Here is a 19062-nt window from a genome sequence, read left to right as displayed (position 1 = left end):
TATAAGTTTAGCCCCAGCCAAAAGAATATGTTTTTTAGATAGCATAGGGAAGGGTTAACACCCCTGTACCATTTGTTTTGCTCTGATGAAGGGGGAACACCCCGAAACGCGTAAGCATTTTTTTGGAGGTCTACATCCTTCCATGGCCTGCGGAAGCTGAGGATGCCCAGTGGAGACCCCTGGTGGTCCCTCATTGCTTATTGCCCGTGTTTCATAATCGTTTTGTGAGTATAATGTGTATACATGTCTATTACAATAAATTGTTTTAAAGATAATGCGCTAGGCTGGTGTGCCCTCTGTCCATTTCTCTTTTCCAGTATCTGCTTTGGGTTACCATGACCCGTTGAGAGTGGCAGCACAGCCTGAATTTACTACAATTCGACCTGAATCGCATTTTCAGGATACCAACCGCAAGGCCGCCCCTCAAGCGCAGGAGTCATTTGCTCTTTGTACCCATTTGTTTTGCTCAAAAAGAGGCTTAAAGAAAGGGTGGGCTCGGGGGGCAGTACCCAGTGGTGTGACAATAGCGAATGAATATTTGCTATTGCCACACTGGTTCTCTTCCCGGCCAATCAGGAAGCGGGTCCTGATTCCTGTTTCCCAATTGGCCAAAGGAGAAGGCATCCTTTTGGCGGAGGAGGAGGGAGGAGACGGCTGCCGAGAGGGGACATGGAAGAGACTGAGAGGGAAGCCATCGGCGTCCGGAGGAACAAGGTGAGTGAACTGGCGCCGGGGGGGGGGGGATATGGTGTGGACTGGACTCTGGAGTGATGTGGCGGGGTGGGTCCGGGGCCAGGTTTTTCTGTTGCCCTCCCCCATCCCAACCGATGGAGCACCAGCCGCCACTGACCTGAAAAGTAAAAACGTCTCCCTATAGTGGTGTAATATTTTAGTAAGATGTTAAAAAAAACAATAGGAAAATAATCCACGTCTTAAAGGAGCAGAGCCTTCTATAAATCAACCCCATTGTCACTGGTGCTTTTCCTGAGAATTGTAATGTTCTGTGATACCAAGTACCGATTTAAAGGGTAACTCCAATTTTGTGGGGGGGAAAAATAGCAAATAAAGAAATAACAATATAGCGTATACAATTGTGACACAAATCATATTGTAATTGAATGTTATTAAAAATGACCTTTCCTTTTCAATCTGCAGCTGTTGTAATTTTCTGAAAATGCAATGCAATATGGCCGCCTGGAGCTATTCTGTACACAGAATTTACACTGACCACACCCCCAGAAACATAATTTCCTGCGTGTGTGATTGGCTCACCAATTTTCCCAGAAGTCTGCATTATGATACAAGTCAGATTTCTGGCATCCCCTGCAACCTAAATATCATTAATGGTGAGATACTGCCAAAAGTAACATGTCTAAAGGGAAACAGGCCCAGCAGCTTCCCTCATTAGAGCCCTGCAGCTGACACAGCTGATAGATAATTATGAAACCACTCCCATTACACCCACTCAGCACAGAGGCACAGAGGAACAAAAGGTAGGAATCTGCAACAAAGTTTGTTAAAGCCCCTGTATCACCCAGAGGGGAATGTTTGGAGTTACGCTTTAACCTCCCTAGCGGTATGATTGTTTCCGATTTTAGGTGCTGAAAGCGGTACCATTATTTTGCATGTAATTCTTAAGAATGAGCAGCCCAACTATTTACATGTGATTTTTTTTTACTGTGCGTTCTTCCTTATAACATCTCGGGTATGATAAGGTTTGAAACACAAAATCATAAATTATAATATAATAAATAACTAAGTTAAAGTATATATACAGTAAAACTGCAGGAAAGGGCACTGGGGGGCAAACTAATGTCAATTTATTTTATTTAGTAATGTAATCCAATAGGATTACAATATATCAGTGTGTTTGGTGTGTTTTACTTTTTGAATTTGCCGCCGGTTCCACCCCCCTGCGACGTGACGCTCGCAGGAGACGGAAGCCCGGGCTCACAGCATTGGGCGGAAGATCCGGCCGCCGTATGCTGCAGGGACACATCGCGGGATCCCGGGGACAAGGTAAGTAACCTCTCCCAGGATCCAGCGACTTTTCCCTGGCGGTACCCCGAGTGTGGCTTGGGGTTACCGCTAATGTCACTGAAATACCACCCCGAGCCACACTCGGGAATACGGCCAAGGAGGTTAAGGCATCGTAAGCACGTCATTTAAAGGACTGTATTTTCTATGTTGCCCTTTAAGCTGCCTGCAAGACTCTCTCCCTGCTAAAGGATAAATGAAAACATGCTTTAACATTGGTACATGCCCCCCATGTTACCTACTGCCCAACTCTCCATGCCCGTTTTGGCATCCTCTTGCCCAGAAAATTACCATTACCGATTTCTAAGATTCAGCTCCTATTGACTTCACTGTGGTCCAAATTCAGTATCTGATCTTCAGTGCATTGGTTAGTATATGATCAATTTCTCCTCTTGGGTCAGGTGGTCTCTTATATCTCATTCTGCTCCACATCCAGAGCAATGTCCGGCCTCCATTCACAGCTATAGTAGAGATTCTTCCTCTGGGGTCATCACGTAGAAATCGTAAGTCCTGATCTGAGGGATTCCAGTTTTTTCAGTTCCCTTTTAGCTTCATCTGACAATAAGTTTTTCATGATCCTAATAATATATAGGATATATAAACAGTCATTAGATTTCTCTGGAGTGCAATAGTGAAGTATATGTATGGTGATGACGTTGATATTAATGTTATTCACAGGGAAACACTACAGAAGGGGTCCACAAACTATGGCCCTCCAGTTGTTCAGGAACTACAATTCCCATCATGCCTAGTCATGGCTGTGAATGTCAGAGTTTTACAATGCCTCATGGGATGTGTAGTTCCGCAACAGCTGGAGGGCCACAGTTTGAGGATCCCTATGACTGGAGCTAAAAATGTGATGCATAATATTGTTCCAGAGAATAAAGGACATCCTGCCAAGTGTATGGTTGTAGAAATTTCTCTATATCCTTCAGCAGCCAATCAGGCTCAGCTTTGAGGAAGGGAGCATGGCCCCAAAATGCATCAGCTCGCATGAGCTATGTGATTCCTGCAGGGGCGTAACCACAAGGGTTGCAGGGGTTGCAATTGGGCCTGTGCGGCTCCACTGTACACCTGGATAGGAGGGGCGGCGGGGGCAGCATGTAGAGAAATCACTGTCCTCCTTTTTCCTCCGTATGCTGCCCCCGCCGCTCCTCCTATCCAGTTCACTTGTGTTCTGCTGTCTCTGGGCCTCTGTGGGCTCCCCAGGTCCCCACCCCCCCCCACTATGCTTACTTCCCTCTCCTGCCGGAAGGAAGGGGTCAGTAAATATGTAATGTATGTAATGGACAGAGTCATTGTCAGTAGTGATGGACGAACATCGGCCGGGGCGGTTTGCGAACGTCAGCCGCAAATTTTCTCAAACGTCCATGAACCGCAAGTTTGCGGCGGGCCCCATTGACTTTAATGGGAGGCGAACTTTAAAAACCTTTAGGTCATATTTGCAGCCACAAAAGACGTACTAGCTGTGCACAAATAGTCCCAGCACATGGACAATGTCATAACAGAAGTATTGCAATTGAAAAAGTTGCCCTAAATTTTTTTTTTTTTTTTTACAGCAAAAATATATATTTTTTTTCATAAATCAGCCAGAACTGACAGCAGCCGGTAAATACATGTCTAATACATATAGGTCCATTCACACATCTGTAAAATGGGTCCGCATCCATTCCACAATTTGGCGGAACTTTTACAGACCCATTGTTTTTCATTTCCAGTCTGAAAAATTAGGCATTCACAGGATACAGAAGTAAGTGTCGGCCAGTATTGGCCCCAAAAAGTAGCCCACATGGGTTTAACTGACAGCTAAGAACGTAGTGTATTTGATGGCTAGAGGTACATCAGGCATTCACACAGGATACGGAAGTAAGTGTCGGCCTGTATAGGCCCCAAAAATTAGCCCACATGTGTTTAACTGACAGCAAAGAACGTAGTATTTGATGGCTGGAGGTTCATTAGGCATTCACAGTATACAGAAGTAAGTGTCGGCCTGTATAGGCCCCAAAATTTGCTCACATGGGTTTAACTGACAGCAAAGAACGTAGTATTTGATGGCTGGAGGTACATTAGGCATTCACACAGGATACAGAAGTAAGTGTCGGCCTGTATAGCCATTCAATGGACATGAAATGCCTTTTATGCCGCTGTAGGTAGCAAAGACAAGAACCAGGAATTGCTGTGGGTGGATGGCGGTCTGGCGGATATTTGTGGCCTGGCATGAGGAATTTCAATGAAACATGATCTACTGGTCACATGTGTTGAATTCCTCAGAGATCCATGCCTCATTCATTTTTATAAATGTGAGGTAGTCTACACTGTCATGAGCTAGGCGAGTGCACTTATCGGTCACGATCCCCCCTGCTGCGCTGAACGTCCTTTCGGACAGGACACTGGACGGGGGGCAAGCCAACAGTTCCATTGCAAATTGTGCAAGCTCTGGCCAGAGGTCAAGCCTGCCCACCCAGTAGTCCAGGGGTTCATCACTGCTCAGAGCGTCCACACCGGCCGTTAACCCGGTGTAGTCGGACACCTTTTTTTACGCTCCAACATTTGGGCCACAGAAGCCTGCCTTTTTCCAGAGCAATGTGACGACGGCATCATGGAAGGTGGAGTGGAAGACAAATGTGAGGAGAGAGGAGAAGGAGAAGAGGCTGGACGGTGAGAGCCTGGAGTGTGGCTTTGTGGGTTCTGACGGTGTTGCTCCCACTGGGCTAGGTGATGGGATTTCAGGTGCCTTCTTAAGGCGGTTGACCCTAGGTGAGCTTTGGGCTTACAGCGACTTATGCGTTGACTGCAAAGGCTGCAGATGGCAACACTGTTGTCAGCAACGGACACATTAAAAAAAGCCCACACTGCGGAGCCATGTGCCAGCATCCTGGGAGCGCCAGATGTGACTGTACATGGTTGATGGCTAGCTCCTGATACATTTGCAGTCTGCTTTGTACCTCTTGTGCAATGCAAGGTCTGCCTGCCTCTCCTCCCTATCTGCCGGTCCGTCAGTCCGCCAGTTCTACAAATAATTGGCCAGTAACTGTTGTCACTGTGTTAGCACAGTTAACACAGCAAAAGAGGCCAAATTTTTGCAGGACTAAAATACACTCTTAGAAAATTATACTGTTAAATAACACCCCACTTCAATATGTGGTATTGGGGGGTCACTGGTTTATTACAACAGTTCTACAAATAATTGGCCAGTAACTGTTGTCACTGTGTGTAGCACAGTTAACACAGCAAGAGAGGCCAAATTTTTGCAGGACTAAAAAACACTCTTAGAAAATTATACTGTTAAATAACACCCCACTTCAATATGTGGTATGGGGGGGGGGGGGGGGCACTGGTCTATCACACCAGTTGTTCAAAAAATTGGTGAGTGAGTTTGGCACTGTGTGTACCAGACTTAACTCAGCAAAAGAGGCAATATTGTTGCAGGACACAAATACACTTGTAAAAGTATACTCAGATAACACCCCACTTCAGTCTGTGGTATTGGGGGGCCACAGGTTTATTACAACAGTTCTACAAATAATTGGCTAGTAACTGTTGTCACTGTGTGTAGCACAGTTAAAGCAGCAAGAGAGGCCAAATTTTTGCAGGACTAAAATAAACTCTTAGAAAATTATACTGTTAAATAACATCCCACTTCAATATGTGGTATTGGGGGACCACTGGTTTATTACAACAGTTCTACAAATAATTGGCCAGTAACTGTTGTCACTGTGTGTAGCACAGTTAACACAGCAAGAGAGGCCAAATTTTTGCAGGACTAAAAAACACTCTTAGAAAATTATACTGTTAAATAACACACCACTTCAATATGTGGTATGGGGGAGGGGGGCACTGGTCTATCACACCAGTTGTTCAAAAAATTGGCCAGTGAGTTTGGCACTGTGTGTATCAGACTTAACACAGCAAAAGAGGCAATATTGTTGCAGGACACAAATACACTTGTAAAAGTATACTCAGATAACACCCCGCTTCAATATGTGGTATTGGGGGGGCCATTGGTCTATCACACCAGTTATAATATATTATAAGTGCTTTTGTCACTGTTTGTAGTATTGCTGCAGCAACGCTCAGTCACCACACCTGTCACAATGCTGCACAGTGCACAATAATAGTACTAATCCACTATAATATGCTTTCTACAAAGTATATTATACTGTGGATTACCCCCCTCCCCCCCCCCATATATAGTGCACTGCACAGCAATACAAAAAAAATTTCAGCCCTTTAAATGACTTTTGTGGACAATAACAGAGCGATTTGTGTGACTGCTGCCGATCTCTAACTGCCCCTAAAGCACCAACTGGATACCTGCCCCTAGCCTGAAAAGATACTAGTAGACCTATACTGAAATACCAGCCCTGAAAAGGACTTTTGTGGATCTTAACAGAGCTATTTGTGTCTGGCAATCTCTCCCTCATGAGCACAGCAGACCTCTCCCTACGCTGGAAAAAAGCAGAATGTGAAATGGCTGACAGCTCAGGTGCACGCTTTCTTGCTTCGGGGACCTTGCCGAGAGCGGAGGACTGGAGAGGAGCTGGACCGATCGAGAGAGCGAGAGACCGAGGGCTAAGGCCTGTGTTGAGAGAAGGAGAGAGTGCATCCCAGAGACAGCGGAAGTCACGGTAAGGTGACTAGCCCTATGCGGAGGCCAGCGGATTGGAAGCGGTGCGGAGTTGGGTGAGAGAGGCCTAACTGCCGCCAGTGCAGAGAGAGAGAGTCTGTGATGCAGTAAGGAAGGAAGGAGACCCTGAGAGGCTGTGACGGTGGCTAGTGAACACTGCCCAGATACTGGAGTACAAGGCGATTAGGAGAACCGCAAGTATATTTAAAGTGGCACACACTGTTTACACCTAAAGCAGACCCTGGATATACTCACACCCCTTTGTACTGTGGATTACAAATGTCACTTAATTAAGTGACCAGAGCTCCAACTGCCGGCGAAGAATTGTAAGGCCTTGCTAGGACAGTGACTCTAGTGATTCATCCTTAAAGGGGCCCCCTACAGGAGTTAGAGTGTGATTATCATAGTTTTAGATCTGCATGTTAAAAGTACATCTAATTAGATAAACTGACATTGGTGAGTTATACCAGTAGTTCAAGTTTTGGAGTAAGATCAGATAGGATTGTTTGACAGTCACTCTCACTACTCCTTTAGTAGTTGTTTTTTTATCAATTCAGTTGTGTTGAACTTCTACCTGTTACCTTTTTGCTTGAATTCAGTAAACTACTATACTGATACTTGAGTGTCACGAATATCATTATCTCAATATGTCTGAGCCTGTAGTGCCTAGCGGGTCGGAGTTACCTCAGGGTCTAGGGAGTGCGGAGGAAGTGCAAATACCCAGCAGCCCCTATGGGGGGTCGTGCTACATGTACAAGAAGAGAACAATGTTACCAGAAGATAATAAGCTGCTTGCCATGGGGGGGGGGGGGCCCAAAAGAAAAGGTTTGGGCCTTCTCTGTGCAAAATCATTGCACAGACCAGGTAAGTATAACATTTTTATTTTATTTAAGTAAAAAAAAAATAGGTTTATAACAATTAAACTTTCCCAGAATATTATTGTATCAGTCAGTCCTGTTATACTCACTGTAATTCCTCTATACGGCTTGTTGTCAGAGCTTCCATCAGATCACTGAAATGAGAACCCTCCAGATTGTTCCAGGACAGGTCCAGTGTCCTCAGTGTCTGGTTGTTTCTTATTCCAGATGCCAGGTGGGGGAAGGAACTGTCTGTCAGGTGATTATTATACAATCTGTAGAAGAAGAGAAGAATGTTACCAGAAGAAAATTAATTTCTCCTCCAGGAATGAATGTAACTACCAAATATGGCCCCACAAGGGGATATACTTGAAACCCAGCCATAAGGAGCAAGTCCAGTTTACAACTCCCAGAGGTAAAAGGACAAGGGGTGATTAGTAATAAATCTCAAGACAATGTTCATGAAAAAAGGTCCATATAATATAATGAATCTAATAGAGGGAATACATTGTTACAGTGTCAAGTCTCTCCTTCAAGCGAGTTCTGGAGTTTTCCCACCAATGGTCATGTAAAACCACAAAACAGGAAGGGGGAGAGAGAGCGCCACTGTCTAAGTGCTGGTTCACACTACCTCGGCACGACTTCGGGGGCGACCTGTGAAGTCTCGTGCACTGCGACTTCGGTGCGACTTGCACGGACTTCATATAATGAATGTCAATGCAAGTCGCTCCGATGTCGCCCCGAAGTAGTACAGGAACTACTTTCTAAGTCGGAGCGACTGGAGTCGCTCCTATTAGAATGGTTCCCGTTGCAATGCATGGACCGCGACTTGTCAGGCTGACCAGTAGCCTGACAAGTCACGGTAGTGTGAATGGGCACTAAGCGTAATAGTGATAGAAAAATAAATACAAACTGGATGATAAGTATTGCACTCACATATACATGAATAAAACACTGCATAGTAATATGTTCAGTGGAGACCTCAACAGATGGAAGATCCTTAAGAATACTTTGATGGATATAAAAGGATAAGAAAGAGGATAGAAGGGAAGTACACCACTCTCAGTGCAGTATTAATAAAAGGCAATACATTTTCTGCGAGCAACACAGTGTACTGGTACATTGTGGTGAACATGAGCGCGCAGGGGCGCGATTCCATGACTGCTGTGTCCAGTGGGCACAGCAGATCACTGCGTACCTGGCCACTATGAGTGGCCAGTGTATCATGTGATCGCTATGACCAATCATAGCAATCGCATGATTACATGTAAACAAAACAGTCAAGAATGGCTTCCATTCATGACTGCTTGCTTACTATTGTGATCCTGCGATTGGCTCACAGCTATCACATGGTACCTGGCACACTAATGAGAATATGTGGAAATAAAAATCTTTGAAAAAAGAAAAAAAAATCTTTGAAAAAAGAAAAAAAATGTCACCAGTCACTATCCCTGATCACCACCACACCAGTCATATAGTAGGAGCAAGTAAAAAAAAAAAAAAAAAAAAAATGTTTTTTCTTTTTTTTTTTTACATTTTCCATTAAATACATTGGACTGTCTACTTTCCAAAAAGGGGTCATTTGGGGGGTATATGTACTGTCCTGGCATTTTATGGCATTTTATTTACCACAGACATGTAGCTGAACACATTTGGCCTAAATGTATGAAGACATTTAGCCCCCATTCACACTGGGGCGACGCTACTTCGCACCGCGACCTCCGAGGTCGCGGTGCGAGCAGCGCGCCGCTACCTCGGAGCGGCCGCCACGGACTTCGTAACATTGAAGTCTATGGCGGTCGCCTCCTGGTCGCCCCAAAGAAGCTCCGGACCCTTTTTCTGAGTCGGAGCGACTTGTGTCGCTCCTATCAGAACGGGTCCGCAGCTTCCCTATGGGAGGCGACCTGCGGCGACCTGTGAGGCGACCAGGTCGCCTCACAGGTCGCCCCAGTGTGAACCGAGGCTAAATTTTATTGGATATGTTTTATAAAATAAAGTAGAAAATATATATATATATTTTTAAATAAAATAAATAAATAATAAAAATAAAAAACCCCGTGGTGACCAAAAGAAAGCTCAGTTTGTATGAAATAAATGATGTAAATTTCACTTGCCTACAGTGTTGCATGACTGGATAATTGCAAAATAAAGTACCGCAGTGCAAAGTAGCAAAAAAATAGTCTGGTCATAAAGGGGGTAAAACCAGTCAGTCCTGTTATACTCACAGTAATTCCTCTATCCGGCTTGTTGTCAGAGCTTCCATCACATCCCTGAAATGAGGACCCTCCAGATTGTTATTAGACAGGCTCAGTATCCTCAGAGTCTGGTTATTTCTTATTCCAGATGCCAGGTGGGGGCAGGAACTGTCTGTTAGCTGATTATCATACAATCTGCAGAAGAGAAGGATGTTACCAGAAGAAAATGAATTCCTCCTCCAGGAATGAATATTACTAATTTCTACATTGGGGGGGGGGGGGGGTCTCCAAACTTTTTAAACAAAGGGCCAATTTATTGTCCTTTAGACTTTAGGGGGCCGGACTGTAGCCATCGGGACTGGAGATTTTCCTAGCATCAGTGGGAATAAACATTGCCACATTTGGTATTAGGAGGAGGCGCAGTGCCCCATCATTGGTGTCAGTGGGAGGAATAGTACCCCATCATTGGTATCAGTGGAAGGAATAGTGCCCCATCATTGGTATCAGTGGGAGGAATAGTGCCCCATCATTGGTGTCAGTGGGAGGAATAGTGCCCCATCATTGGTATCAGTGGAAGGAATAGTGCCCCATCATTGGTGTCAGTGGGAGGAATAATGCCCCATCATTGGTGTCAGTGGGAGGAATAGTGTCCCGTCATTGGTGTCAGTGGGAGGAATAGTGCCCCGTCATTGGTGTCAGTAGGAGGAATAGTGCCCCATCATTGGTGTCAGTAGGAGGAATAGTGCCCCATAGGTATCAGTTGGAGGAATAATTCCCCATAATTGGTATCAGTGGGAGAAATAGTGCCCCATAGGTATCAGTGGGAGGAATAGTGCCCCATCATTGGTGTCAGTGGGAGGAATAGTGCCCCATCATTGGTATCAGTGGGAGGAATAATGCCCCATCATTGATATCAGTGGGAGGAATAGTGCCCCATCATCATTGGTATTAGTGGGAGGAATAATGCCCCATCATTGGTGTCAGTAGGAGGAATAGTGTCCCATCATTGGTGTCAGTGGGAGGAATAATGCCCCATCATTGGTATCAGTGGGAGGAATAATGCCCCATCATTGGTATCAGTGGGAGGAATAATGCCCCATCATTGGTATCAGTGGGAGGAATAATGCCCCATCATTGGTGTTAGTGGGAGGAATAATGCCGCATCATTGGTGGCAATAGGAGTAATCGTGCCCCATTATTGTTGTCAATGAGGGGAATAATGCCCCATCATTTGCATCAATGGGGGCAAATAGTGCTCCATCATTGGGAGGAATAGTGTCCCATCACTGTTGTCAATGAGAGAAATGGTGACACATTATTGGTGTCAATGAGAGGAATAGTGCACCGTTATTAGTGTCATTGGGAGGAATAGTGCCCCATCACTGGTGTCAATGGGAGAAATAGTGCCACGTTATTGGTGTCAATGGGAGTTATAGTGCCCCATTTTTAGTGTCAATAGAAGGAATAGTGCCCTGTTATTGGTATCAGTGGGAGAATTGGTGGTCCATTGTTGGTATCAGTTGACAGAATAGTGTCTTGTATCAGAAAGAGGAATAGTGCCCCAAGGGCCGGGGTAAAGGCAAGCAAAGCGGCACATCCAGCTATAGGGCCGCCATTTGAAAACACTGCTCTACATGGATGGAACTCATTTCTCTTTATTGGAATCATTTATATTTGATCACCTAATAAATCTCCAGGAAATATAATTTTTTTAAGAGAAATGTTATAATGGAGTAAACCCTCCCCCCCCCCTCCCAATATTGTCCTCCATGTGTAGAGACGGTGATATCTCCATACACAGGATGATCACAAAATACCACTGACATGACTCGTCGTGATATATTCTGCTTGTGTATGGAGCATGAATCGTCTCAGCAGACAGGAAGAAATTGCAAGATTTCTGAGTAGAGGATAGTCATGTTGGGTAAAAGAAAGTGTAATTGCTCAGTGCAGTACATGGATCTAAATTGTTTAGCAGAGACCGGACAAGTTTTGATCCATGTATGGGCACCCTGGTTGTACAAAGTTCAATCTACTGATCAGCTTCTGTACAACCAGCTGGTCAGGTTTTTCCTAAATGATCAGTGCTGCCGGCTTTGGCCAGCAAGAAGGATCAGTGTACCCACCGGCACCGGCAGAACACAATATTACAGCAGGAGTTGAACAAGAAAAAGATCAATGTATGGGCTGCCTTAGATCAGGTTCTTCTGTGCATGACCTCCTATAATCCTATCTATTTTAGCATCCTTGAGATGATCGCAACCATATTAGTGCACCAAAAAGAATGTGAGGGTTGTTACTGTATAGAGATTCTACATCCATTGTGACTATTTGGTTGTATATTGTTGATCTTGTTAAGATAATCAGTTGTATCTTTGTACACAAAGAGAAAAAAAACTAATAACTGGGTACCTCTAGTGACTACATACATGTCAGCACCCGAAGAGATAAAAAAAGATGATCAGAGATTTACAAGACTGTAGGGAAGAGAGCGCACGCAGACCTCGGGTAATAACGCTTTATTAATGGACAATACGATACAAGAAAAAGTTGCACTCACATTTATGTCCTTTAAGGACAGATGCATCAGTGATAGCCTCCTGCTCCTCCTATCGATCTCGCCTCTCGCGACTCGCGCCGCTCCAACCCGCTCTTCAGACACTTCCTGATCCTGCCCCCCCCCCGCCGGATCTGTACGGGCAGACGACAGTGCGCCTGCGCACCCACCCGCCGTCAATCACCTCCGGATAGGCTGGCCTAAGCCTCGGCCGAGGCTATGTGCGGTATTAGGCTGATGGATGGAGGGATCCAAGGGGATGCAACTCCACATGATGGTTGCTATGGACAACGCGTTTCGGAGGCGGAGCCTCCTTCTTCAGGTCCCGCCAGGTCCCGTTGTTGTGTTTCAGAGATTTACAACCCATCATAACAGAGGATGCAACTATAAAAGAAATATGCAAACAACCCCCAATACTGGCTTTCAGGCAACCATGCAACCTCAGATATAAACTAATCAGCAAAAAACCAAACCCTGGAAACAAAAAACAAAAAGTCAATCCATTATTAAGTATCACACACACACTAAGGACCGGACCAAGGGATGGGCAGAAGGGCCGGCTGCCCTGGGAACAGGGTACATTGTAGGGATGGGGCGCCGCAAGTTTCTTCTACTATAAGGTTGACAGGAGTAGTGACGGCAGCATCACTACTTCTGTCAGCCCAGCGTTGGAAGTGGCATTGAGAGGTGGAGAGTGCCAGGAGGAGGTGTGGGCTGTGCTTTCTCTCTCCCCCCTCCTCCACAAAAGCTCCCACATAATGAAGGGGGGGGGTGCAATTTGGCATTTTTTTCCTGGCGTTGTTGCTCAATGGTCTTGTCCCGGCATAGCACACACTGCTTGGATCTTTAAGAAAGGGATACTCTCTTAAAGCTTGTCCTAAAAATTTGGACGTTAGTGCAAATTAAAAAAAAGTATCATAGACAGTAATCAATTGTCCTATTTTACAAGATATCAGAAAAAAACTATTTTGTGGTGCTACTGACCTTCAAGAACAAGACAACTTTCAGTGACAGGCTTTTTGCGGAGTCCGAAGAACCATTTTGAAGACAATGTCATCAACAATTTTAAATGTAAACTGACCCAGAAAATTAATTATAACAAATGTGCAGCACTACAATTTATAAAATAATACATTTTTTAAGTTGTTTTAGGTTGTAATAGTAGTTAATTAGTAAATTAGTAATAGTAAAAGTGCTATTACTTAAATTTAATCTCTCAACCCAATAAATTATTCTATAAATATAATAAATCAAATATTAGCAACCTTACCTAATAACATACAATATATAAGTAATTCAATTTTAACTAATAAAAAGAAAAAAAGCTTCCAAATGCACTCACATAAATATACATGCGATGAGGATCTGGAACTATATAACCGCAAATAACGGAATTTTTGTAAAATCTTACCCTAAAATTCCTTTCTCTTAATCCTCCGACAGTCGCCGCCCACTCATACATTCTTCACCAATGGGTATTGACTTCCTCTCCACAGGAGTAGCTAGGCTTAAGTCTTGTTAAAAACAAAAGCATTTAACATAGACACACCCATGGGGGCTGTCCCACTGGTCAATACCCCCCTGCAGTCAGCCATCCCAACTAAGTTTGGTAGCATAGCAGTAAGTGTACAAGAGAAACCCCAAAAGAGGGACGGGGGCGGCGACTGTCGGAGGACTCAGAGAAAGGAATTTTACGGTAAGATTTTACAAAAATTCAGTTTTCTCTTATGTCCTCGGACAGTCGCCGCCCACTCATACAGTCTTCACCAATGGGATGTCCCAAAGCAGTGTAGACATGAGGGGTGGGAGACGCAACCGTATATAAAAGGCAACGCAGTACCCACATCAGAGAAAGGAACCTTACACGCACAGTAAGATAACCTTCTGGGCAACAGAAAAGGCTCAACAGGAGCAACAACCCAGGAAAGCAAATAACCCAGGGGATAAACAACCCCATCAGCCAGGGACCCATAAAAAAACAAGGGCGGAGACTGTCGGAGGACGTAAGAGAAATACCATTTTCACTGCCGCCAGCAATCATATACACCAGTAGTCCTCAATAGGGATGATCGAACGGTTCGGGTCGACCATCGGTTCGACCCGAACATTGGGTGTTTGAGGTTCGGCCGAATTTAGAACTTTTTGCCCAAAAAGTTCGGAATTCGGCAACCAGAACCGCCCAAAATGCAATGCTTCAGGAAATGGGCTTTAAAAGCCTGTGATTGGACCAGAACCATTAGCAAAAGCCAATTGAGGGGGCAGGAGAATGCTAGGAATGTGATTGGAGTGACTAGGGGGTCCCTAGGCCAATCATTAGTGAATAGCCCCCCAGTATATAAGATCGCCCCCGCCATATTCCTAGCATTGTTATACTGGACATGGAAGAGAGTGGAAGCAGTTCTGTTAATTTTACTTTAAAAGTGTCATTTAGCTATTTTTAGTGTGAGGAAAGGGATATCTAGTGTAGTTAGAGTGCTCCTTTACACTTAAGTTAGCTTTAATTATTCAGTTTCTGTAGGGAAAGTGTTAAGTGTAAGGGGACAGTAGTGTAGTGTAGGGTTAACTGGCAGTGACTGCTATGGCAGGGTGACAAAACCCTTCCATAGCAGGGTGACCGCTATAGAGAAATGATCATTTCTCTGAATAGCTTCGGCACACCCATATGGTTTCTCACCAGCCAAGCATTTTTTATGCTGCAGGGGCTGCCACTGCCAGTGCTTTTTTGAGGACATGTTTGATGTCAGACATGACATCTGAACATGTGTATAGGGGGTATATATACACATATATGTCTGTATATATACCCCTAGACATATATAGGTGTGATAGTAGCAGAAATATATGCTTGCGCTAATGAAATCATTTACAGTAATATATTTCTGCTACTATCACACCTATATATGTCTAGGGGTATATATTCAGACATATATGCCTATATATACCCCCTATACACATGTTCAGATGTTTTGCCTGCCTCAAAAGAACCCCAAAAAAATGCCAAAAAAACGCTAAAGTCAAAAAAAAAAAAAAATGCTCAGGTGTGTTTTTGCTGGCATTTTTTGGGGGGTTTTGGAGGCAGGCAAAACATCTGAACTTGTGCACAGTACCACTATACACAAGTTCAGATGTTTTTCCTGACTGCAAAGAACCCAAAAAAATGCCTGCTTTGAAACCGGCAAGGTGTGGAGAGAAGCTAACCCCCTGAAAGTTTTCTAATACATACAATCCTTTTTTTGTCTGGTTCTGGACATGCTACATAGCTGAAACTTCGCAGGTACACCTTTTAGACCCCCCAGACACAAAATCACACAAAAAAAGTCCTTAAAAATTGTAATTTTTGATAAAAAAGCCAATTATTGAAAAAAAAAAAAAAAAAAAAAAGAGATTTTTTGATTTGGATTTAGTATCTGGGGGTCTAAAAGGTGTACATGTGAAGTTTCAGCTCTGTAGCATGTCCAGAACCAGAAAAAAAAAGATTGTTTGTATAAGAAAACTTTCAGATCTTCACCAATATGGTTTCTCGCTTTGCACAGCACCTTACCGCTTTAATAGCAGGCATTTTTTTGGGTTCTTTGGAGTCAGAAAAAACATCTGAACTTGTGTATAGTGGTACTGTGCACAAGTTCAGATGTTTTGCCTGCCTCCAAAACCCTCCAAAAAATGCCAGCAAAAACACACCTGGGCATTTATTTTTTTTGACGCTAGCGTTTTTTTGGCATTTTTTTGGGTTCTTTTGAGGCAGGCAAAACATCTGAACTTGTGTATAGTGGTATATATACACACATCCATATATTTATATACACACCTAGACATATATAGGTGTGATAGTAGCAGAAATATATTACTGTAAATGATTTCATTAGCGCAAGCATTTATTTCTGCTACTATCACACCTATATATGTCTAGGTGTCCCAGGGACGTAACACGTAAGAGCTGAGTCTATCATCCGATGTCTTAATGTTTGTGAATAAATCAGTGTGGCCACTGTGCATTGCTTGCAGCAGTGAGAGCAGTATATTTGCAATTCTGTTGTTCCCAATACTCCAATATTCTTTATTTTCTTTTTATGTCTCAGAATTGCCTATTCAGTCCTGTTATACTCACTCTAATTCCTCTATCCGGCTTGTTTTCAGAGCTTCCATCAGATCCCTAAAATGAGGACCCTCCAGATTGTTCTCAGACAGGTTCAGTATCCTCAGTGTCTGGTTATTTCTTATTCCAGATGCCAGGTGGGGGCAGGAACTGTCTGTCAGGTGATTATTATCCAATCTGTAGAAGAAGAGAAGAATGTTACCAGAAGAAAATGAATTTCTCCTCCAGGAATGAATGGAACTCTTCTCTGTATGACTCATATTGTGCTATTGTCCCTTTGTGTATGGAACATGAAATGTATCAGTTGACAGTTCAAGGCCGGTGTTCCGTGAAAAAACCCTACCCGTGAAAATTCCCTACCCTTGTCACTTCCGGTGCACCTACATCATGGAAAAGCTGAGCAGCTTACCACTGTGCATGCTCACAGCTTCGGAGGGTAGGGAATTCTCACGGGGTAGTGTTCTTTAACGTTACACCGCATCAGCTGTTGCAGTCTCCGCTGCAACATGAAATCATCTCCGCTCCTACCCCTGTCACTTCCCTGATCTCGACTCCTAAATGTAAAAGCGGGGGTGGGTCTATGAAAATATAAATCACGGAGCTGAGATCTCCGTGATTTATATTTTCATACTCCCGCCGCTTTTACATTTAGTTGCCGAGATCAGGGAAGTGACAGGAGTAGGAGCGGAGATGATTTCATGTTGCAGCGGAGATGTTTTAATGTACCCGCGGCAACAGCTGATGAAGTGTAACGTTAAAAAACACTACCCAGTGAGAATTCCCTACCCTCCGGAGCAGTGAGCATGCGCAGTGGTAAGCTGCTCAGCTGTTCCATGACGTATGTGGACAGGAAGTGACCAGGGTAGGGAAAGAGTGTTATTCTAATATATTGAACAGCATCTAGCTCAAATCTATTTGAGCTAGATGCTGTTCAATATATTAGAATAACACTCCTTGCCGTTATATTTGAATAAGAGGCGGGCTTCAGGACCTAGCAGGTTCAGGCGCCTATCCTATTTAAGTCCCACATCCAAAATGGCGCAATATCGGCCTGAGGAAGGAGCGCATGATCCGAGAACGCGTCGCCGGCGCCATGACGTAAGCACGCTCCCGGAAGTGATGATGAATCGGCATCTGAGTGTCCCCGGACCAGGAAGTGCGGCCAGTCACCATTCACAGCCTGTCCACCGTTACCGCTCCTGCCATCCTGACCGGAGTATTTGTTATGAGCCTTATGTTTTATTACCTTTGTGAGTATCCCTTTTCCATTGATCTTACCGATTAAATCTCAAGCTATTGCACTTAGAGTGGCGCCTGTGTTTCTGCTTTATGGAGTCTAAAGATCTATTTTGATAATGTTTTTTCTATAAGTTTTTGATGTAAACTGTCTCAGAATAATATTCTCAGTCAGTCCTGTTCAGCTGGCCATACATAGGTCATTTTATTTTCATTCAACCAGCAGACTGAAAGAGGTTGTAAACTCGTTTAAAAATTTTTTTTTTTTTTTACAACCTTCAAGAGAAAGACATAATGAGCTAGTATGCATCGCATACTAGCTCATTATGAAATACTTACCTTAGAACGAGCCCCCGCCGTGCCGCTCTCTTACCTGTATGACGGGCGACATGACATGTCGCCCGTCTTCCGGGATCGCGGCATCCGGCCATCTGATTGGCCGGAGCTGCGGTGACGTCACTCCCGCGCACGCGCGCGGGAGCTGACGGTCACGGCACGGGGCTCTGAAGGAACGGCACGATCAGCCGTTCCTTCAGAGCGCATGCGCCAGTGACGTCACTGGCTCCATTAAAGGTAAATATCTCCTAAACGGTGCAAGTTTAGGAGATATTTACAGTACCTATAGGTAAGCCTTATCATAGGCTTACCTATTGGTACAACTTCCTGAGGAGGGTTTACTTCCTCTTGAATGAAAAAAACTGGCCCCATTCCCCCATTCATACATTTGAGGTGGATGGGGGAATCCTCCCCACTACGCTACTGTATTCTGACAGTAGGGAGGCTTCGCAGATCAGCACCTACTGCTTATGGCGCTGATCGAGCATCTTTTATCTGACAGAGTGGTTGAACAGAAGTTGATTGGTAGATCAACTTCTGTTGAACCTCACTGGCCACACATCAATCAATTTTTGACCAGTCACTGCTGAAACGACTGAATTTTGATCCATATTTGGCCAGTTTTATACTCACTGTAATTTCTCTATCCGGCTTGTTGTCAGAGCTTCCATCAGATCCCTGAAATGAGGACCCTCCAGATTGTTCCAGGACAGATCCAGTGTCCTAAGTGTCTGGTTATTTCTTATTCCATATGCCAGGTGGGGGCAGGACCTGTCTGTCAGGTGATCCCCATTCAAACTGTAGAAGAAGAGAAGAATGTTACCATAAGAAAATTAATTTCTCCCCCAGGAAAAACTGGAACTCGTTCTCTTTATTGGAAACTCTGGTAAATATTTTTTGTTTTAATGGAATAGACACCCCAATATTGTCCTCCATGTGTAGAGACGGTGATATCTCCATACACAGGATGAGCACACATGACTCATATTGTGCTATAATCTCCTTGTGTATGAATGGTATGAACTGCATTGTTGGTAATTGGACCAGACGATTTTTTTATCTGATATTCTAATAATCCTCAGAGAGCAAAAGAGCTCTTAAGTCCCATGAAGCAAAAGGGAGAT

General features: G+C 44.2%; 1 protein-coding gene across 1 annotated transcript in view; it reads right to left on the bottom strand.

The window, feature by feature from the left end:
- LOC309543141 (uncharacterized protein) overlaps positions 1-19062 on the bottom strand; it is a gene marked incomplete at its 3' end in the record, with an annotated part of 1180881 nt that overhangs the window by 224604 nt on the left and 937215 nt on the right. Inside the window, exons 24-25 of the mRNA XM_082242522.1 lie at positions 16379-16543; positions 7632-7796 (exon numbers count right to left, since the gene is read on the bottom strand). Of these exons, the coding sequence (XP_082098648.1) occupies positions 7632-7796; positions 16379-16543 (330 nt within the window). The remainder of the gene's footprint in view (positions 1-7631; positions 7797-16378; positions 16544-19062) is intronic.

This window comes from Pelophylax lessonae (assembly GCF_965119305.1).
Source record: "Pelophylax lessonae genome assembly, chromosome: 13".
NCBI lineage: Eukaryota > Metazoa > Chordata > Amphibia > Anura > Ranidae > Pelophylax > Pelophylax lessonae.
The sequence above is the reverse complement of the archived record's forward strand: the minus strand, read 5'-3'. Positions and strand labels throughout refer to the sequence as shown.